The sequence below is a fragment of the Cryptotermes secundus genome, unplaced genomic scaffold, assembly GCF_002891405.2.
Source record: "Cryptotermes secundus unplaced genomic scaffold, Csec_1.0 scaffold630, whole genome shotgun sequence".
Lineage (NCBI taxonomy): Eukaryota > Metazoa > Arthropoda > Insecta > Blattodea > Kalotermitidae > Cryptotermes > Cryptotermes secundus.
Window position 1 is genome coordinate 257928 of NW_019720573.1, and position 20944 is coordinate 278871.

The window sequence follows — 20944 nt, forward strand, 5'->3', positions numbered from 1 at the left end:
ACAGTGTGTACTCGATGCGTGAACTGAAACATTCTAACGATAGAGACCGCTACTTGAAAGGAAACAATGCAGAATAGTACTGAATTCAGCCACAAGAATGCAAGTTGATCGACAGAGAAACTGCTGCCCTCCACTGGCCACTCTTAGTACATACAGTCGATACTGTTCTCGACTGAGTATATCGAGCGGGAAAAGTGATTATCAAATTCCTACCCGCGAACCGGGGGTAATAATATTAGTTATTAGTCAGCAAGAAGATTGGTCTAGAAGGAAACACAGAGAAAACTACAGTAAGTATATGTTGCTGTCACATCACCGGAATGCATGGCAAATTCATGACACAGGGTCAGCTAACAGGTGTTCTGAAAATGTGGCACAGTTCAGATATTTGGGAAATACTATAACAAATCAAAACCTAGGAGGAAATTAAGATGGAATTGAATTAGGGTAATGCTTGCTACAATTGAGTGCAGAACCTTTTGTCTTCTTGTCTGCCTTCCAAAAACATAGAAATTAGAATATACAGAACTATAATTTTGCCTGTGGTTCTGTATGGGTGTGAAACTTTGTTTCTGACATTAAGGGAGGAACATAGACTGAAGATGTTTGAGAACAGGGTTTTGAGCAGAATATTTGGACCGAAGAGAGATGGAGTGACAGGAGGTTCGAGAAAACTGCATAATGAGGAGCTTCATAACTTGTATCCTACTCCAAGTATAATTAGAATGATCAAGACAAGGAGGATGAAATGGGCAGGGCATGTAGCTCAAATTGGGGCGAAGAGGAATGTATATAGGATATTGGTGGGAAAGCCAGAAGGAAAAGACCACTAGGAAGACAAAGACGTAGGTGGGTGGATGATATTACAATGGATCTTAGAGAGATAGGATGGAATGGCATGGACTGGATCGATCTGGCTCAGGATAGTGGCCAGTGGAGGGCATTTGTGAACACAATAATGAGCTTTGGGATTCCATAAAATGCTGGTAAGTTCTAGAGTAACTGCACAATTGGCGGCTTCTCAAGAAAGGCTCAGCCCCATGAGTGAGTGCCTACAATGTAAACCTGATAGGTATGCATTTAGTAGTGAAAACCCTATGCTTGATACCAGACTGAAAGCAAAAGTAAAGGTACATGAAGATGCATGGAGGCATGGAGATAATGCTCAGCTCATTCTTAACCTCAGAATTACATACAAAGGAGTGGTCAAGTTCACGCTCTGGTCGCTTTTCCTGGAGTAGTGGACACAAGTTCATATTATATAGGAAGCTGAGTGGAACCCAGAGCTGGTCCTGTCGCGGTGGGGAAAATAAAATTCATTCCCCTCTCGAGTATTAAACCCTGGTCTTCCAGCGTGCAGATTGTCATTATGCTAACCTACATCGCGAAGAATACAAATAGCAACCATTATAACTGCAATACAAGTTGTCTGATGGGATGGGATTGTAAAAGGTCCACGATTATTGCCACATCTCAACAAGATATTGTATTGTTATAAATTCAACATAAAAATTGTCCGACACAAATGGAACAGCCAGGACATTCTGAAGTGCTCTTCCCGCGTTTTCAGTTCTGTGTCCATCTTCTTTAATGGGTCACTTTGCCTAATAATTCAACACCATGGTCTGTACATTAACAATATCTGATGGGTCTTTTTATTTATATAGATGCTATTAAAATGCTATTACATTTGGCTGTAATAAAATGATCACATTCTTTTTCATAACACAGTGGGGCACAGCACGTCATGTTGCCAGAGGGTATACTTCTTTCGTACTTTGTAATTCACTACCATCCAGAACACACACACACACACACGAGGCGAGGACGGGCGCGATTCTGAGGTAGGATACTAGAGGATTTCAATCAAAATTTTCAACGGAATGGAACTTCCAACCATGTGTAACTCTCTTAAGATTACATCCCATTACATTACCTGTAGCATACTGTTTGGCTAGCCTGTATCACTGATCTAGAAGTTTCTCATGTGCTGCCTAGCAGCATTTCTGATGCCTCAAAGTTATATAGATTGATGGGAATCTGGCTGCATTATGTTTTAATGGAGTTAGCCAGGAAGTGATTCATGATTGTTAATTTAAATGATGTGAATCATTCCAATCTTCTGTTATTTACTGGAGCTGAAACTCTGTGTGGGTCTTGGCCTCCTCTATGGTTTTGTGACAGTAATTTTTTCTGGTGTGGAATCTTTAGCCCCAAGCCCTCCTCAACCTGGAGGACCAGGGGCTACACTTCATATGGCCCTTATTGTTTTATCTGTCTGATATGGGGGGGGCTCTACCAGGAGCTGAAGCTCCTGGTCTCCGGGTCATTGGGCCACGCAAACCTCCTCTCCATGATAAGGCAGCAGTCCTTGTACAGAAAATTCTCCATTACAAAACAATAATAATTACATTCTGAAGAATTAACTCTATGAGGGCGAACAAGGAGAGATATAAAAAATGTTTCTGAAAGAAATGTAACACGTTCATGAAACAATTTCCAGTCTTATAATAAAATACGTTATCCGTTTCTAACCTGAAAAAAGAATGGATAAAAAGAATGCGCTTAAAAATTATATACACCCTGTTTGACACTTCCACAAAGCGCCATCAATCTCATGAAATAACTTCTTATCGGATTCTTCGTTTATTGCATGGTTCTATGTGTATATAAAGATATATAATTTTACTTTTTTAATTTGAACATATGTTAATGTTTCACTCATAATCTAAATTAAAATGAACAATATTATGAACGCACGTAATTCTTTAGCTTAGTGCTGCATCTCATGTGCTGTATTTCCTAAAGAAAAACGATTCATTGAACCACAGAGTTTCCTGTAGAAGAAAGCAAAGACATTGCTCATACAAAATTCCTTGATCAGTTCAGATGAAGCAATGCCCACACATTAGTTAGCAACATGCTTGTGCATCTCCACTTTACGCTTTATGCAACAAACACTTCTCAACACAAACAGGAAATAATTCTTCATGTAGAATGCCACCTTCTGGAATGCAGTGCTGGTTCCTTGCTCACGGATTTTTCTACCCTGAAAATGGAGGCGATACTTTCCTCTGATCTTACACAATTCTTCATGAATATCTTTTGCACGAAGTCCTTCTGTTGACAGAAAAACGCACAACAGCACACTTCTCTTCGGTAGTATACACTCAAGAATGGTCGCCATTTTGACTCCTGAAAATAGCCTCTCAATATGCGCATGTGCGTCTGGTACCTTGTGTGTCATGAAGTTGTACTGTGCTGCCACCTAATGATACATGTAGAAAACCTATTACGTCCTTTACAGCTGTTTCACTTCCATTTGTGACCTACTTACTGACTCTCCCTCATATTAGAGGCAATCAACAAAATTAACATATTAATACAACATCCTAATATTCATACATGTAATTATAAAATAGGAAATAAAGAATATATTGTGACATGTCTAACCATTGCTGGGCAATGGGAGGTGGAACGAGTTACCACGAAGACAGACCCTTGATAAACGGTCAGTTGCCAAGTTATGCAACAGTGGAAACGCAGAGTTCATGTGACCCCTATTTCCTGTTGCGCCATCCACGTCACATGTGACATGTCTAACCGTTGCGGGGCAATGGGAGGTGGAACGAGTCACCACGAAGACAGACCCTTGATAAACGGTCGGTTGCCAAGTTGTGCAACAGTGGAAACGAGGCTACACAACACAATATGTTGCGGAGAATGTGAGGGAAGCAGGTAACGACCAAGGAAACTAAAAAGGTTGACAGCTAGGGTTCAATTTGAAATAAAACGCTTCCAACAAAGAGTAGGAAAACTGTATAAATGACATTTAATAGAAATAATACAGCAATGTGTTATCCTGCTAAAAAGAGCTGATTAAGTACTTCATTAATTAGTCTTAAAATGCATTCGGAGTTACAAAAATCGTTTTGTGCAATGAAATATTCAAAACAAAAACTAACAAGCTCCCTGATTTTAGACCGCAAACGAACTATACCAAAATATATCAACAGAAAATTCAGTTCTGTTCATGACTGTGAAAATATACAGAGTGGTCAAAAAGTCAGTTAACCGGATAGTAAAATATACACCAAAATACGACAGAAATTTCTCCATTCAATTACTGAATTAAAAATGTTCAATACATAACTCACAACGCTGTAACGCCTTTTACAAATTTACTGGCAAGTTTAACGTACCTGTTAATATGAGAGGTTTCAGGTTTACTGACTCTCTGCCACACGGCCTTATTGAATTCTGTCTCATTCACAATATAGAGGAAGTACCTCTATTCCAGAAAGGAAACCCAACATTTGACTTCTGAGTGTTTCCGGTTTCTAAGAGAATTATTTACAATTTTCACGTTACTGTATCTGTAACTGGGTATGAGAAATTTCAGTGAGGCCCATTCTATATTTGGATTAATTTGTATCTTCAAGACCTTAAAAACACCATTCAAGAGATTAGGATATCCTGCACAAACTCATCAATAATGCAATTCTTATCTTCAGTGTGTAAGTATATGTAAAGTGTATTTGAGTCAGTACAAATAAACTGATATCTATTTTTGAACTACCGATCTTTGAGAGATTTCAGCTCCTTTCTGTGTTGAGTGTGAAGATTACAGTTTGTCAAATGTGATATTATGTAGTTTGGTAGAGGGTTACCAATGTTTCACAGGTACCTGTTGCCTCCATCTTCAAAGTACAAGATATTTTCTTGTGCTTCTTCAGCCAGCAGTCACTTCGAAATGGATCCACCTGGCACCAAAGTAAACAATAATTGTTCACTCCTCTATCAGCAGATAGAAATGTTTTTGTATAGTGAATACAGAATCCGGGATAAGTGTGGACTCTCCTTTATTTATAACCAATTTTGCCACGCATACTCATAGTCACAAGGCAAGGGTTGTCAGCCTCGTCTAATTGGAATGGGTGCTGGTGAGCCACCTACTGGCAACGTGCTGAAAAACAAAATATAAAATAAGTTTACATTTTCTCAGATTTTTTACAATACATGAAACAACCAATGACATTGAAGAAAGCCATCTTTGGGGATGTGGCGCCATGTAGATATTGTATTAACCAACATTTTGGGGGAACGTATCGCCTCCATCTTCAGGGTAGAAGAAAAAAGAAAAATCCTTGAGCGAGGAACCAGGGTGAGTAGTTGGCACCTGCTTATGCTGGTTCCTCCCTCGTGGATTTATATAATATTTACTTCAATTTGGCAGTGAGGTTATTGCAAACCATTTCATTCAGAAATCTTATGTGATATGTCTTCATCTGACTTTGAAACTGCAATGCCTCCCCCATCTTTCCAAAATGCGCCCATGGTAACAAGACTATTTCTTTACACAGAATCACATGATTATAATACTCATACAGTTTCGCTGGCCTCTACTGAATTACTTTGTGTAGCTTCTAATGATAGGACGAGTGAAAAATGAATTGGAATGGCTGTGAGAAGGAAGTAGACGTAACCTAATTGAAGTACAATGTGATTATTTCACAAGGAAGCCCAAACATTCCTCAATAACTTTTTAATTTTCGTATGGTTCCCTATGAAAAATGATGTGTACTTACCTTGTATGTTGCAAAACAAGATCTACCTGGTGCATGTGCTGAAAATGGCTGCCTTCAGCATCCAAGAACTTTTATATGCGAGTCTGCAAATTGGTGAAGACATCTAGTAATGGCAGTAACCTCTCGCACTATGACATCTTTGAGGGTGTCAGTTGTTCACGGCTTATTGTTGTATAAACGGATACAAACAGTAAACCCCACAAGAAAAAAAATTATGTGGTGTCAGGTTTGGTGGTCTTGGTGGCCACTGATTTTTCGAAATGAATCGGTCACCGAAATAACTTTCAGTTGCCCTTATGTTTGCATTGGCTGTGTGGCACGTTACGCCATCTTGTTGTAAGTAAGCTTCGATAGATGTAAGCTTTTATGTGTCAATTTTCATGGGGAACCATACAAAAATGAAGACGTTATTGAGTTTCCTAGCGAGAGAATCACACTGTACTAACCATGCGTTTGCCTGCAGGTACCCTCGTAGAGCCTCAAACAGGATACTGTGTATCTAGTCAAAATCTACTGACCAGCTGGTGACGTTCTCAATGCCATCGCAGCCTCCGATGTCGTCGTTGAAGGCATAACCTTCTCCACAGCTGTACAGTCTGGGTCGACCATTTACGCAGATGAAGTATTTCTGGCATTCAGCAGGATTCCTGTAGAAACGGAAATCATCTCCAAACACACCGGGGGCATCCGGGCATTTAAAACCGAGGAACGCTGCAAAGATTAAAGTTCGGGCTTTTTATGATATGTTCCAAGGCTTGAACAAGATATTCATACAGAAGTGCAATTTTTTCTTTCCATTTTCACTGTTTAGGATATGAGGTTCTCACAGTGGTAGTTATGAAGAGTACTATCTTCTGGGATATAACGCCGTGTAGTCTGTTAAAAGTCAACCGACGTTTCGGAGGAACATATAGCCTTCATCTTCAGGGTCGAGTAAGTCGAATAATCTCGGCTTGCTCCTGCTTCATGCTGGTGTCTTTTTTGGCTTATTCGACCCTGAAAATGTTCCTCCAAAATGCATGATGATTTTCAACGGACTACACATCGTTATATCGTGGAAAATAATATTCTTCAGTTTCACTGTTTTGACCCAGGATAGCTCAGTTGGTATAGCGACTGGCTAAGGGCTGGACAACCCAGGGGTCGGAGTTCGAGTTCCGGTAGGGTCAAGTATTTTCTCTTCTCGACGTCGTCCACACTGGCTCTGGGGTCCACCCAACCTCCTATGTATTGGGTACCATGGGCTCTTTCTTTGGGGGTAAAGCTGCCTGGGCGTGAAGTTGACCACTCACTTCCAACTAGTGCCGGGTTCAAGAAAATGTGGATGTATACATCCATCCCCATACACCTTCATGGCATAGTGCTTAATTAGTTAAGCACAGGGACAGCTTTACCTTTATGTTACTCGAAACAATCCATCACAGTGGCCCTCCTGTCTAATGTACGTGCTATCTATGATGGCTCAAACAATGGTGTCGTGGGTTCAAGTCCCACTCGAGACATGAATATATGTTTGTTTTTTGATCTGCTTAAATTACTAAATTTATACCTATGCCAAAAATTTAAAATTCCTGTATAACGAGTAAAATAAGTAAGGAATCTAGCTCTATATAAATAACTAAATGAAAAGCATAGATAACATTTCGCTTAGAAGTGAATATAGTAGAGAAATAAGGATTGTCAGTTGAGAGCACATCTGGCCATTGTAACCGGTTATGACTTTCGGCTATATTGGGGGAAAACCATCCATGAAGCTCATACGTGCCCCAGCACAGTCGCGTGATACCTTCTCCATAAGTTGTACACCCATGGTACTGATTTCAACTGAAACCAAGAAGCGTTATGCGGATGGTTTTTAAAATATCGTAAGGGGTATAGATATCATAGAGCAAAATCTTATATAATTTGTCATGCATAATTTACCAATTAATATGTGGGTGGGAAAATGTTTTATGAATGTGTACTGTTCAGCAACTGAGCGAGGGGATTAGAGAATCAGGATTAATCGAGAAATGGGGCCGCGCCATAGCTCAAGCGGTTAGTCATTAGCTTCCAACCACGGCGGCCCGGGTTCAATCCTGGGTCTGATCAAGTGGGACTTGTGGTGTACAAAGTGGCGCTGGGGCAGGTTTTCTCTGAGTACTTCGGTTTCCCCTGCCAATCTTCATTCCACCAATTGTTCCACAATCACCCTCACCTATCATCTGAGGCTGGTACAATAGGCCAGAAGTGGCCGCAGTATAAGGGACTTAGTGCCAACCCACTAGCAATTAAAAAACACAATAAAAAAAATCCAGAAATGGCAAAATTATCTAAAATACTTGATATGATAGCAGCTATTAAAACGAGAAATTCTTAGAATATCACTAGAATGGATTGAACATAGATAGCTGAGAACATTTCTGATTATAAGCCAAGTGGTAGAAGAAAAGCAGGAAGGTTCAGACTGAGGTGACTGGAAGATGTAGAGAATGATTTACAGGAGCTCAAAGTGAAATGAAGGCAAAGAGCAAATGGTAGGGAAGATAAGGTACCTGTCATAAAGGAGAACGCAGAAACACAGCGTGAGGAAATAAGGTAAAGTTTCCCCTGTCGTCAATTAATTAAGCGCCATGCCACAAAGGCGTATGCTGGAGTGGAGGTATAGCTGCAATTTTCTTGATCTCGGTACTAGGTTCAGGTGAGTAGTGAGCTTCACGGCCTAGCCGCCTTATGTCCTGTGAAACTGACCCCATACCCATTGACTGGATGGATCTCAGACACTGTGGAGTACAGAAAAATATCTTGGCCCTGTCGGGAGTCGAACCTCAGCCTTCTAGTCCGTAGCTCGTCGCTATACCGACTGAACTACTGAAGTCATAACTATGCAGAAATGGTTAGATGGTTACCAAATAAATTACTAAGATTCTGGAAACCACTACCAACGTTATTTATAGGAGTAATACGTGTTCTTGCCAATATTCACCTTCTGCGTCACAGGATTCAACCTCGTCTGGCCAGTCACAGCGGTAGGTGTCTTGGTTGAAGGCAAGTCCTTCAGGGCAGTCGAACACATATCCTCGGCCGTCCACACAATTCATGAACTGTCCACAATTTCTGCTGTCACCAAGCCGGAAGTAGCCATATTGGTAGGGACAGTCGCCTGTGGATTGGCGAGTCTCTGTAACACATGGACACATTATGTTGCAATCGAATACTGTGACATATTTGCTGACAGGTGGAAGGGTGGACCCGGGAAGACAGCCATTGCTTAGGCAGTGGCCAATAAACATGCTCCCGCATCACGAAATACATCACCCGTTACTAGGCGATGGCGCAATAAACGCCTCTCCGAGACAGCAGTGACGTTACAGAATAACAGAGGAGCTGTTGCTGACTGTGTTTGCTGTGCAGTCCGTGCGGAGCTAAGAAATGTAATTTATTATTCCTTCATTTTTACGTAACCGTATGTCATTATCTGTAGTTGATGTAACGCAGAGAGATCATCTCTTTTATGATACTGACACTGTTGCGTTTCTGAAGCGACGTTCTACCAACTTCAGATGTTATGCAATTCAGCTGAGACAAGGTACAACGACCTTGAGTAGCGAGCTAGGTAGGTTGTCGGTGTATACTGCCGTGGACTATTTTCATATCAGTCCAATAAAAAGAGTTCTATTTCCTGGTATTTAACACCGTATATTCCATTGAAAGTCAACCGACATTTCGGACAAGCAAGTCACCTCATGGGGCTGTGAGATGTCGAGGCTCCCACATTTTCTAGATAATCGATTCACAGATGGCTGTGAGGTCAGCTTTACGCGCCGGCCGCCCTTTACCCACCAGCAAGATTCCTGGTACTGATTTCTGTTAGAGGCTGTGTTGACCACAAGGCCATAGTGCGGCTGGAAGTATTAGGTAAATTGTAAAAAAAAATCCAGTAACATTGGGAATCGAAACCGCGACCTTCCGGCTTGTAGCAGAGTGCCTCAACCAACTATGCTACCGCTTGCCCGTTCAATCGCATACTGGTGGAAAATTCATAGTTCGAAATCTTGAATTTAAAAGAAGTTCTGCCTGTAAAAATTCCACTTGAATGTAATTTCAAATTGTATACGTCACTTTCCTTAATGATTTACATCCTTAAGTTCAATTTTGAACTTTAATACAGAAATTTAGTGACGGCGAACAGCACACGCCTGCTCTTCTATAAAAGGTTAAAAGGTGACGCTAAGTGATCGTCAGCGTCGAGAGCCAGCATTTTGGGGGAGGGGGGGGGGGAAACAAAAAAAAAACGCTACAAACAAAAATTTGCTACTTTTCAGAAATATTTAATCCTCTCTCTACTGATAGGCTAGATTCAGCCTGGGCAACATCGTCATAATTTCCTTATTACAGATTTAGTTGGCTGGCACTTATGCAGTCCCTTTCAACACGCGCAACACATTGAACTTGGGGCGTGTCGCCTTCGAATTTCGAGTTCATAAATATATGGCTGCACAGAGCTGTCAAGGACGCGACAGACTCATACCTTGACATCTCGAAAATTTCCACTGAAACATCGCATTGCCAGCTGAAGACATTACAAAAGCCATAAACATAGCTTAATTAATGACCGAATATTTATTTTATTTACATATAAAGATACGGGGCACGCGGTAGCGTAGTTGGTTGAGGCACTATGCTAGAAGCTTGAAGGTCGCGGGATCGAAGCCTGATGAGGTGGATTCTTTCAATTCACCTAATCCTTCCAGCCGCACTATGGCCCTGGGATCGACTCAGGCTCTAACATAATTGAGTACCAGGAATATTCCTGGGGGTAAAGGGCGGCCGGCTCGTAAAACTAACAATTTCACCGCCATCTGTAAGCCGATTTTTCTAGAAAATGTGGGAGCTTCAACATCTCACAACCCTATGGGCCTTCACGGCCTGTTACAGAGATATCTTTACTTTTTACTTTACATATAAAGATATAATATTTATAAAATGGCAAAATTAAAATAATTATAAATATATTTCTAGTAATTACTTCAGTAAAATAATAAGTAAATTATTTAAGGCAGTCCGATATGAAGCGGTAACAGTATATAACAGTTGCACAGAAATAAATCACTACTTTAATTTGCCCACGCATCTCATGTCATACACACGTAGTTTCTCCATGTTGGGTAGGTTATCCGCATGCGCATAAACCCTGAAGTAATTCCCCACTACATCACAACGATATTAGGTCAGTTCCGAAAGCAAAATGAGCACATGTTACAGCTAATTTAACTGACAGTAATTAAATTTGAAATTATGAGACTGCAAACTACTAACGCAGCCCAGCGCGTCCCTCGCAGTCCACGTCAACAGGATACTGGCAGGGATATGCGAAATATCGTGCCTTGGCATTGAACAGAAGACCGTCGGGGCAGACAATCTCCTGGGGCACTCCATCCTCACACTGTACATATGTGTCACATCGCGTAGGGCTTGGAAACCGGCCGTTCTTCTCCGGACACGTCAGACCACCTCCGCCTCGCTGACTCAGAACTGCAACCAGAATTATTCATTCTTAAACAAATATAAATCTTTTTTTTTTATTGCTAGTGGGGTGGGACTAAATCCCTTGAACTGCGGCCACTTCTGGCCTATTGTACCAGCCCCAGATGATAGGTGAGGGTGACTGTGGAGCAATTGGTGGAATGAAGATTGGCAGGGGAAACCGAAGTACTCGGAGAAAACCCGCCCCAGCGCCACTTTGTGCACCAAAAATCCCACTTGACCAGACCCGGGATCGAACCCGAGCCGCCGCGGTGGGAAGCCAGCCACTAACCGCTTGAGCTATGGCGCGGCCCCTAATTTAAATCCCTTGCCTTGTGACCAGCTAAATGACAGGTCAAAGATTAAGCCCCCCAAGCTAAAGACCAAAGACGTGATAAAGTGCTGATTAGGATGGGAAAACCAAAAATAAAATTATATAACACAACACATTACTTATAAATTACAGATAATACCTATGCCGCAAAGGGAATGCAGCGCAAATAAATCCAAAACGAGAAACACTCTCAAGCAAATATCTTTTGAACGAATGGTTGATGACCACAACGGAAATAACATTAAGATCTCCAAACATAATTAATTTTAAATGGGAAATATTGCTACGATATGTGATATAAAACTTTGACAGTGTGTGCAACAATTTTAGCAAGCTAGAGAATTCCTGATAATGGCCGTATACGGCCGAAACATGTGGCGAGGAGGAAGGGTGACTAGATATAAAGTTGAATTTAAGACTGAAATATATTTGTAAACACGTAGCCATCATATGGCGTCAGATAATTAAACTGATGTAGTGCATTTGATGGAATGAGAATTGGCAGGGGAAAGAGAATTACTCGGAGAAAATCCGCCCCAGTGCCACTTTGTCCATCACGGATTCCACAAGACCTGATCTTGGATCGAAACCGTGTCGCCGCGGTGAGCTATGTCCGTTGCATAACCTGTTTCTGAGGTTGTCAAGAAGAGAAAACAAATCGGGCAGAGTAAATAGGAATGGTGACAAGGAAACGTACGTGTTAAGTGACGTATCGAGGAAGCTACACGTGTGTTTATTTTTCATATGTCATAACGCCACTAGCGCCTCTTACAGGTTTGCTGGGCAAACAGTGAAGAGGGAAAGCTGCGCAAAAGATGCTGTGCCTTGCTACATCTGTAAGGAGAGTCTCTGTTGTGTATTCCGTATTATTATTTTATGCAAGTGGGACGTTTCTGGGTACGTTTAGACGAGTAAATTCTTTTAGAAGGGGGATAAGCCTGAGTCCACTTGATACGCCGGTAACTGGAGCCATTTTACGAGCCCTGCTTGATAGATAAGTACGGAGCAGCCGGTGGAGTGAGAACTAACAATGGAAATCGAAGTACAGGGTAATTCATAAGTCTCTCCGGGATTTGCGAACTCAGCGGTACAGTAGCCGGGATGGTCACTAGGGAGGGGGGGGGCATGTCGACAGAGGGAGACACACTCCAAGTTTCTGTCCTACTTTACAGGTGCTCGGTATAGCCACCCTTGGTGATGCTGCAGACATCAATCCTGTCATGAAGTTCCTGCCACACATCTCACGGTCGATGGCAGCAACGGCCTCCACGATCCTTTGTCGCAGCTGTAGTAAATCACGTGGCATAGGGGGCATATACATACGGTCCTTGATGTAAACCCATACGAAAAAATCACTGGGGTTAGGTCAGGTGACCGTGGAGGCCAGGGAAGAAGAGGGGAGTCATTGTCAGCAGCGCTCAATCCAACGACCGGCAGGATTAGCACTGTCAGTACGGACGTCAAAATTTAAGTGTGCGGGGTTTCGTCTAGTTGGAAAATAAAGTCCTTGCTACCTTCTTGTAATTGCGGCATTAGCCGCAGTTGTAGCATGTCCAGATAGTTGATACCGGCAACAGTTGACTCCGCAAAAGAAAAATGTTCTGTAGGCTTTGCAAGAGGAAACAGCACGAAACATATTCACTTTAGCCGAATCACGGAAGTGTTCCAAGCCTTCATGAGGACTTCGCGTGCCCCAGATGCGTACGTTGTGACGGCTCAGCTTCTCAGGAAACCCGTCTTTCTCTAGCCGCTGTTTGAAATTCACGCAGGACTGTGATCCTGGGGATTCAACGCTTGTAACAGCTGCAGCCGGTATCCTTTCGTGTGAAGACGTTTGCGCAGAATGCGCCACACACTTCACTGAGACATTCGCAATTCCCGGCTTGCGCAATATGTTGATTTCTAGGGCTTCTGACAAACGTTTCTCGCACACGCTCAACAGCTCAACAGTCTCGGCCGGTCTCTTCGTTTCGCAACGCACAGACAGCCACTCTGCTGGAATGTCTTATACCACTAACGAACTGTTTTGTCCGTAGGTTCTTCTGTATGCTACTTGGCCAGAAACCTCCGTTGCACAGTCACATTTGGCTCAGTTTGGGAAAATTTCTTGTCCTCGACATGTTCAGTCACTAGTGCCCCCTAACGGTTCAACCTGCAAGTACGCCAAGGCGCCTATTACTCAAACTTCCAGAGATTCTCTACCTACTGGTATGCTCCTTTCCGATGTCTCTCTCTTGGTTGTTGAACTGCCGAATTCGGAAGTTCCGAAGGGACTTATGATTTACCATGTATTCCGAGCAAAACCGTCCCACTGCCAATTTGTCCACCACAAACCTGGAATCGAACCCGGGTTATTGCGGTAGGAAGCCGGCAACTAACCGCCTACCCTATGTACAAGTATATGATTATTAAGAAAGGTATATGGTACAGATTTTCGTGTTTTTGCGCCGGTGAGTGTTCAGATTGTGATATTCTGAAATTTGATCGTGTTCAGTATTGTAGGTGGACGCCAACGTTTCGGAAGAACATGCCTCCTCTAGCTTCGGGGTAGACTCGACTCTTAAGGTGGAGAGAGTATGTTCCTCCGAAACGCTTGTATGCACCTACAAGATTAAATGGTGCGACTATGAAAGTGGAGGCAAGATTATGGTATCCACGTATCAGACTACGATGTGTCAGAATGCAGAAGATTCTTCATTGTCATGAAGAACTCAGACGTATAAGGATCGTTAATTCATATGGGCAGTCTTGGAGGTGCAGCTTCTTTGCCGTGACGAACACGGCATTAAATTACACCTCCAAGAATGTCCCTACGAGCCAAAGGATTAACCAGTGTAACAGACGGCTGAAATTCAATATATTGTGGCATATTTACTCAAAGCAAGAACCGTGGAGTCAGAGAAAGAGCCGTTGCTAGTGAACGGCTCTGAAACAGCATTCGCTTCTATACCACGGCCGAGTAACAAACAAGGGAACAACGCCCGTTGCTAGGCAGAAGATTCTCGATAGGAGGCAAATGAACGGCAACAACCGAACAGCAACAGAGCAGTGGTGTTTTCTGTGCGGTCCGTGCCTAGATGTTATAACCGGGATGGTATGGGGCAACCAGTCGTTACGAGAGTACGTAGTTGAAAGTCAGCCTCTGAAGAGAAGACTATGAGGTCGGTGTGAAATGGCCGCCACCCTGGGAGATAGTTGAAGCACTGAGAGAAATGTAAGGGAGTCTCTAATAAGGAAACTCTGTCGTGCAGTTAGCAGAGAAGCTGAAGAATCTCCACTGTTAAAACCCGTTACCAGGAAACGTAGTGTGCAGAGAAGAATTTATGTGTGCTGTAGTTACAGCAATGTTTGGGGTGCGTAACTTAGTGAGACTGCTGTTAATTATTTGTAGTTACGAACTGTAAGCCGTCAATAAATCCAGTCATCAATCCAATTCCCGTCGAGAGTCACTCTAACATGTATGTGACAATTTGTATCGGCTGAGACAGTCTCAGCTCTTTCAGCCATGACTATACTCAACGAATTAGTTAATCTGTGTTTCAGCTATGTAGACCTACTGCTCCTCAGTGTAGATAATCAGGCAACAGGTGTGTGCAGACTCCCATGATGCAACAGGTGTTGCATAACGGCACGGCTTAAGGTCACTTCACTCTCGCTTCTTTACCATAAAGACATGAATGCGAGAGGCAAGAAATTCATACGAATTTTAGTCTGAACATCTGCACATCGGAGGCCTTTGGTATCAGTTGAAGGTTAACATTAAAATGTGGGCAAGTTAAGTGAAGTTTGTGGATGTACTCGTATAGCGGATCGCATCTGGCGTTCTCTTATGAACACAATAATGAAACTTCGAGTTTAATAAAATATGAGGAACGCCTCTGTGGTCTAATAGTCAGAGCTCCTGACTACAGATCCATAGGTCCCGGCGCTACTGCATTTTAAGAGAAATAGAGGGTCTGGAACGGGGTCCACTCAGCCTCGTGAGGATAACTGAGGAGTTATTTCAAGAAAATAGTGGCTCCGGTCTAGAAAACCGAAATTAACGGCCGTGGGGATTTGTTGCGCTGACCACGCGACACCCTCTATCCGCTAAAGTTGGTACTAACTTCGCCGACAGGCGGCGGTCGCTCGGTCGGTATAGTTCGTTTGCGGACTACAAGGCACGGAGTTTTTTTAATGAGGAACTTCTTGGTTAAGCTGGTGATTACTAGCTTCCCAATAAGGATCTGCTGACCTAATTGGCTCAAACTATAACGCTTTTGGCTTGTATTCGGAAAGTTCGGGACACAGACTATAATGAAGAAATTTTTGTGGAGTTCTTTAGTTCCTCAAAGCAAATGCCTGGATATTAACTTCCCATTTTCTCTCCCACATTTCTTCACATTCCAATGTGTCACTGAATGACGCGTCTAGGCCAGTGTTTAAAGCCACCTCCCTCGAATAGCACGCATAAATAGTATTAAATCGTCTGCTGTACATATGTAGTATACTTCATTTCACATATCTACGAATAGATCAAAATGCGACCAATACTTACAGAACAGACACGATACACCGAAATAAAATATTTCTGGCTCATGACTTACAACACAACTTACATCCATGCATCGTGAAAGGTGAAGCTATCCCTGTAACAGGGCATGGAGGAGCATAGGGTTGTGATACGTCGAGGCTCCCACATTATCTAAACATTCGGCTAACAGATGGCGGTAGGGTTTTCAGCCTAATGCGCCGGCCGCCCTTTACCCCCGAGGAAGATCCCTGGTACTCATTTCTGTTGGCTGAGTCGACTCCAGGGCCATAGTGCAGCTGGAAGAAATAGGTAAATTGAAAAATCCACCTCATCGGGACTCGAACCCGCGACCTTCCGGCTTGTAGCAGAGTGCCTCAATCAACTACGCTTCAGCGTGCCCCAAGCATCGTGAAAACGTTCGGAAATTTTTTGCGATGACAACTCGAAATTGCGTAATGACAGTGCTATATCTCGCTCTTACAAAACTTGTTTCTTATACAGAAAGAAGAAAATGGGCATAGTTCCATGTGTGTAGTGTGTACATATTACTTATATACTTCGGCTTCTCTCCGCTACACACAGCTGCGAGGATTTGAGTACTTCACAGCTAAAGGTCATGTTCAGCATGTCCAATCCCTTTCGATGGCGCAAGGAAATATTTTGAAACAGCGCGTTGCCAAAGGATCTGAATCCGCTGACAAATCCATGCCGTAGTTCATATATGTCACACTCACATATTCGCATTTCGTTGAGGGAACAGGCGAAGAAAATAACGGGTTTCAATAGCCTGTACCAAACTAATAAACTAACCGATTCCCTGGAGCAAGGCTATCCATAAGAAGTCAAGAATCGCTCAGCTACTTCAAGATACTGCATTCAAAACATCCTGTCAGACAAATGCAATATGCATCCTCAAACCTTATTTCTCTCACATGCGTTTTAATATTATCCTCATATATTCGCCTAGAGCTCCAAAGTGGTCCCTTTAATTCAGATTTTCCAACTAAAATTTTGCATGCATTTCTAGTCATAAGTGTTACACGTCCCGCCCAATTCATACATCTTGATTTCCTTCTTTCTCTATGGCTCTAAGGCCCTTTGGACCTTGGCCGTCTTTCAGCTTCTTAATCCTATACACAGCCGGTAGGACTTCTTGGGTGAGTGATCAGGCCGCTGCAAGACCCCTACAATACAAACACAGAATAAACGCACACAGACGTCCATACCTCGAGTGGGATTCGAACCCAGGAACCTAATGTTTGATAGGGCAAAAACGGTTCATGCGTTAGACCGCGCGGCCGCTGTGATCGGCATACTTCGATTCTGGTGGTACCAAAATATCGCATGACACATCACTGCTCTTATGTGTAACAGAGAGAAACCGACTGACTTTACTTTCTTCCCGCCAAGGTCACTTCTCGTCAGCCACAAGGCACAGACGTGACCTGTACGTTAAGCGAGCCCATCCTACAAAAGAAAGTAAGAGTGGAGTTGGGGCAACGGATCGCCGATCCTAACCTCACTCTTTCAATTCATGCAAACTCTGCATTGACTTATCGATTGTACTGCAGTGATATCGAGACCTGGGTCAGGACAGAGACCCATTAAGAAGCTACTGAATGCTGCAATGATTCTTCGGGTTTCAAAAAGGACAAATAATTGCCAACTGAGAGACTGTCAGCTTGTTGTAAACTCTGCTGCAAGAAGTTTGTTAGGCAATCTTCGTTGGAAGCTTCATTTCCCACATCGAGTGTGAAAACAATAAACGTGTAGCTGATATGTATGCGTTCAAATGTCTAGGGCTCAGAGGCAGTACTGATGACCGAAAAACACAAAATTTGGTCTACCTAGGACAACAATTCGAATAACAAGAAAACCATTCAAATCGAAGCCTCGATTTCAGTTTTATACACTATCAGCCCTTGCTGAATTTTGATTCTGTGCCAAACTTCAGCTGCCAATACGCACTACAAGGGTCAATAGAACACGTTGGATAATACTTTCTCTCAATTTGCTAACCTCGAAACCGGTAAGATTTTCCGAAAATTTTGACTGCATATACAATGTGTAATTTTCTTTACAGCATCTGTCCGACATACTTTTTGCTTCGATAAATTTTCTGGCGCTCCCAGAAATGCATGTAAGTCTTTATGCTGAATATTCGTCGCTGTTCTGTAACTGTAACTAAAACTGGAATGAGTCGACGAATTTTAGTAAAATTCCCCCAATATCAAATTTAATGAAAATCTATACAGCGGTTCCCAGAATTTTTACATACGGACAGACAAAGATGGCGAAGCTAATGAGTGAATGCTTGGAAGTTTTATTTGAGAAAACATAAATGAGAGACAGTTCGTGATTGGGACATGAAGAAAACTGTAGGTAGGCCGCACACCGGTTTGAGTCATGATTCTGACTGTTACATGTCTTGATGCATGCCGATGTGCGGCCTACCGTAGGCTAGAGCAAGGAGATTTGTATGGTGGACCCGGCGCGTAGCTCGCAGGAACGACATTTTCGACAGAGTGGTTACAGAAATATATAAACTTGGAACACTGATGCTAATTATATTACAAGGAAGTAAGTCCATGTCTCTGATGTATTTTACTCTAAAACCAGAAATATACCTAAGGCTTATTATTCAAGATGACTTGTACAATAAGGGCGTTGCTAAATATGCTTCTGTCACAGGTAACTTAAGATTATGAAGCAGCAGTCACAGTATTCCGATGTACAGACAAATGTGTGGGTGTCCCCCCCCCCCAAGTATTTTTCATGGTTGAACCGTTTCTCTTATAGAATATGCAATATAAACCCACACTAAAAAAATCAGATGTAAAAATGGACATAAACATCAGTTCGAATTTTATTAAGATATTTAACGATGAGAGTAAGTAAATAACTAAATTCAGGTCCTTACAGCAATGGATATAACGCAGTTAAAATTCAACCGACTTTTCGGAGGAACATGTTATTTCAATCTTGAAAGTCAAAGAATAGGCCATGAAAGAAACCTGAATGAAGCAAGTAGCTTGGCTTAGTCTTCGACTCTGAGATTGGAAGCAACATGTTCCTCCGAAGCGTTGTTTGACTTTCACTTGACTATATGGCTTTATATCCACGAAGACCACCGCTCTGAAAACATCAAATCCTAAGTTTATGTGTGGATGCTTATTTAACAACGCTGTTATTAATTCAGAAGTGTGATGGTGGTGATGATATAATGATGTGCATTTTGGAATTCGTTTGATGCTACTGAACACTAACTATCACACATACAGGCATCAAGTACCATTTATCATCTAAAATAGTTATGGAACATTTGCCGAACAAGAAGGAAACAGTGGTAACTGCGAAACCTCGGCTCTCAGACTCAAATAAAAAGGACAAGAAGCTTACTTTACGTAAGCGTGAAGTGAATCACAGCTTCTCAGAAAAAAAAACACGACAAACCAGTTCCGTAATAGGTCTTCACAACGGATTAATACGTTCTCTTTCAAACCAACTCCACGAACCAGAGACGTTTTAAGACTCTCATAGTCCCTCAGATGCTCAATAAATGTAGCCCCTTTTACAAAACCCGAAGACTAATTTCAGTCAGAATTACTGGGGGTTTGGACATTTTCCATCATCCGGTATTCTAGAAACTAAAACACACAACGTTTCGGATGGACGATGGACAAAATCCAAAAGTCCAACTGTTCTGAGTGTTATACACCATCGTCAGAACCCTTTAGAATCTACTAATTTCAGTATGCATAAGAGCCCGCCATTTTCCCTTGTCGTCAGCCAGATGAATCCAATTTTAATAATCCGACCGAATTTCTTTAAGTCCTATTTACTTGTTTATTTATTTATTTATTTATTTGTAATTGAATTAACACGTTTGTCAGTAGCCCTGCCTGCATAGCATCGAACTGTAGGATGATTAGTCAATAATTAATTAGAATGAACGTGGAATGAAGAGGTCTTAAGGCTGGGCTACTACCCCGGAATTTCATTGGAGAGAGAGAGGAAAATCATGAAAAGTGTCAGTCACGATAATTACAACCGGGACCTTCCGAATACTAAGCAGGACCGCTAACCAGTCTACAACAACGTTTTGTAAGATGAATCCTGATATTATCATGCGATCTTACCTTCAGGGGAGTATTTCAAAAGCAATGTGAAATGTCCCTTGAGAGAAACAAATTACTTCGAGGTAGTGCGTCGTTGAACTCACCGCGAGCAGCGAGGAACACAACTGCGGCGAGAAGACAGCAGCGAGTCATGACCACAGAAGCACTACTTGTCGTATGAGTTACGCTCCGCCTATTTTCACGTGCCGCGTCTTCAGTACAGCCGAGGAACACGATCAAGTCCGTTCAGTTTGGTAGACACTGATTGCAAAACACACCGAACCCACGTGATTGAGATCCGACGGAAAGCAAGTAGAGTTTCTGTAGTTCTGTCCTTCCCTCTTCTTCATTTCATAGTCAGTACTTTAGCGCATTCCGTTCATCTTATTGACCCATTTCTTAGTTGATTAATAATTTCTTAGCTTCGTAAATACGGCCATCTCCTTTCCGACTCTAGCCAAAGGATAATCCGCGATAGGCATCTCGTTCGATTATATGTAACGTGACGCACAAAGCGACTTCTTGATCGATGTATCGTTGACGAAACATTCGATAAATATCGGTTATGAAATATCGACAAATTTTGATACTAATTAAAGCAGAAATAAACGTAAATGGGAAAATGAGTTCTTTAATGAAGAACATAAATGTTTATTGGTAAGATTCTAAAACAATAACGTCCTTAACACCCAAATAATCCTTATAGTTGGTGTCTAATTTTTAACATTTAATAATTTCTCTTCATTATATTAAGTTTAGACGTGAATATGGATGAGTCAAAGCAATATGCTACAGGGACATAAGCTGAAAGATAAGCTGATAAAGTATTATGTCATGTGGTTTCATTCATGTCTAGCAAACATTTATTTCATATATGCCTATTATC

The 20944-nt window shown here is 42.1% G+C and overlaps 1 protein-coding gene across 1 annotated transcript; it reads right to left on the bottom strand.

Annotated features, from left to right (window-relative positions):
- Window positions 1–3809: 3809 nt before the first annotated feature.
- Window positions 3810–20313, bottom strand: LOC111869406 (protein obstructor-E). Its single transcript, XM_023860913.2, has 5 exons — window positions 20163–20313; window positions 10887–11102; window positions 8554–8748; window positions 6107–6299; window positions 3810–4966 (listed from the first exon to the last, which is right to left on the bottom strand). Exons 1-5 carry the CDS (start codon window positions 20209–20211, stop codon window positions 4915–4917), a joined length of 705 nt encoding a protein of 234 aa, XP_023716681.1. The 5' UTR covers window positions 20212–20313; the 3' UTR covers window positions 3810–4914.
- Between the last annotated feature and the right edge of the window lie 631 nt (window positions 20314–20944).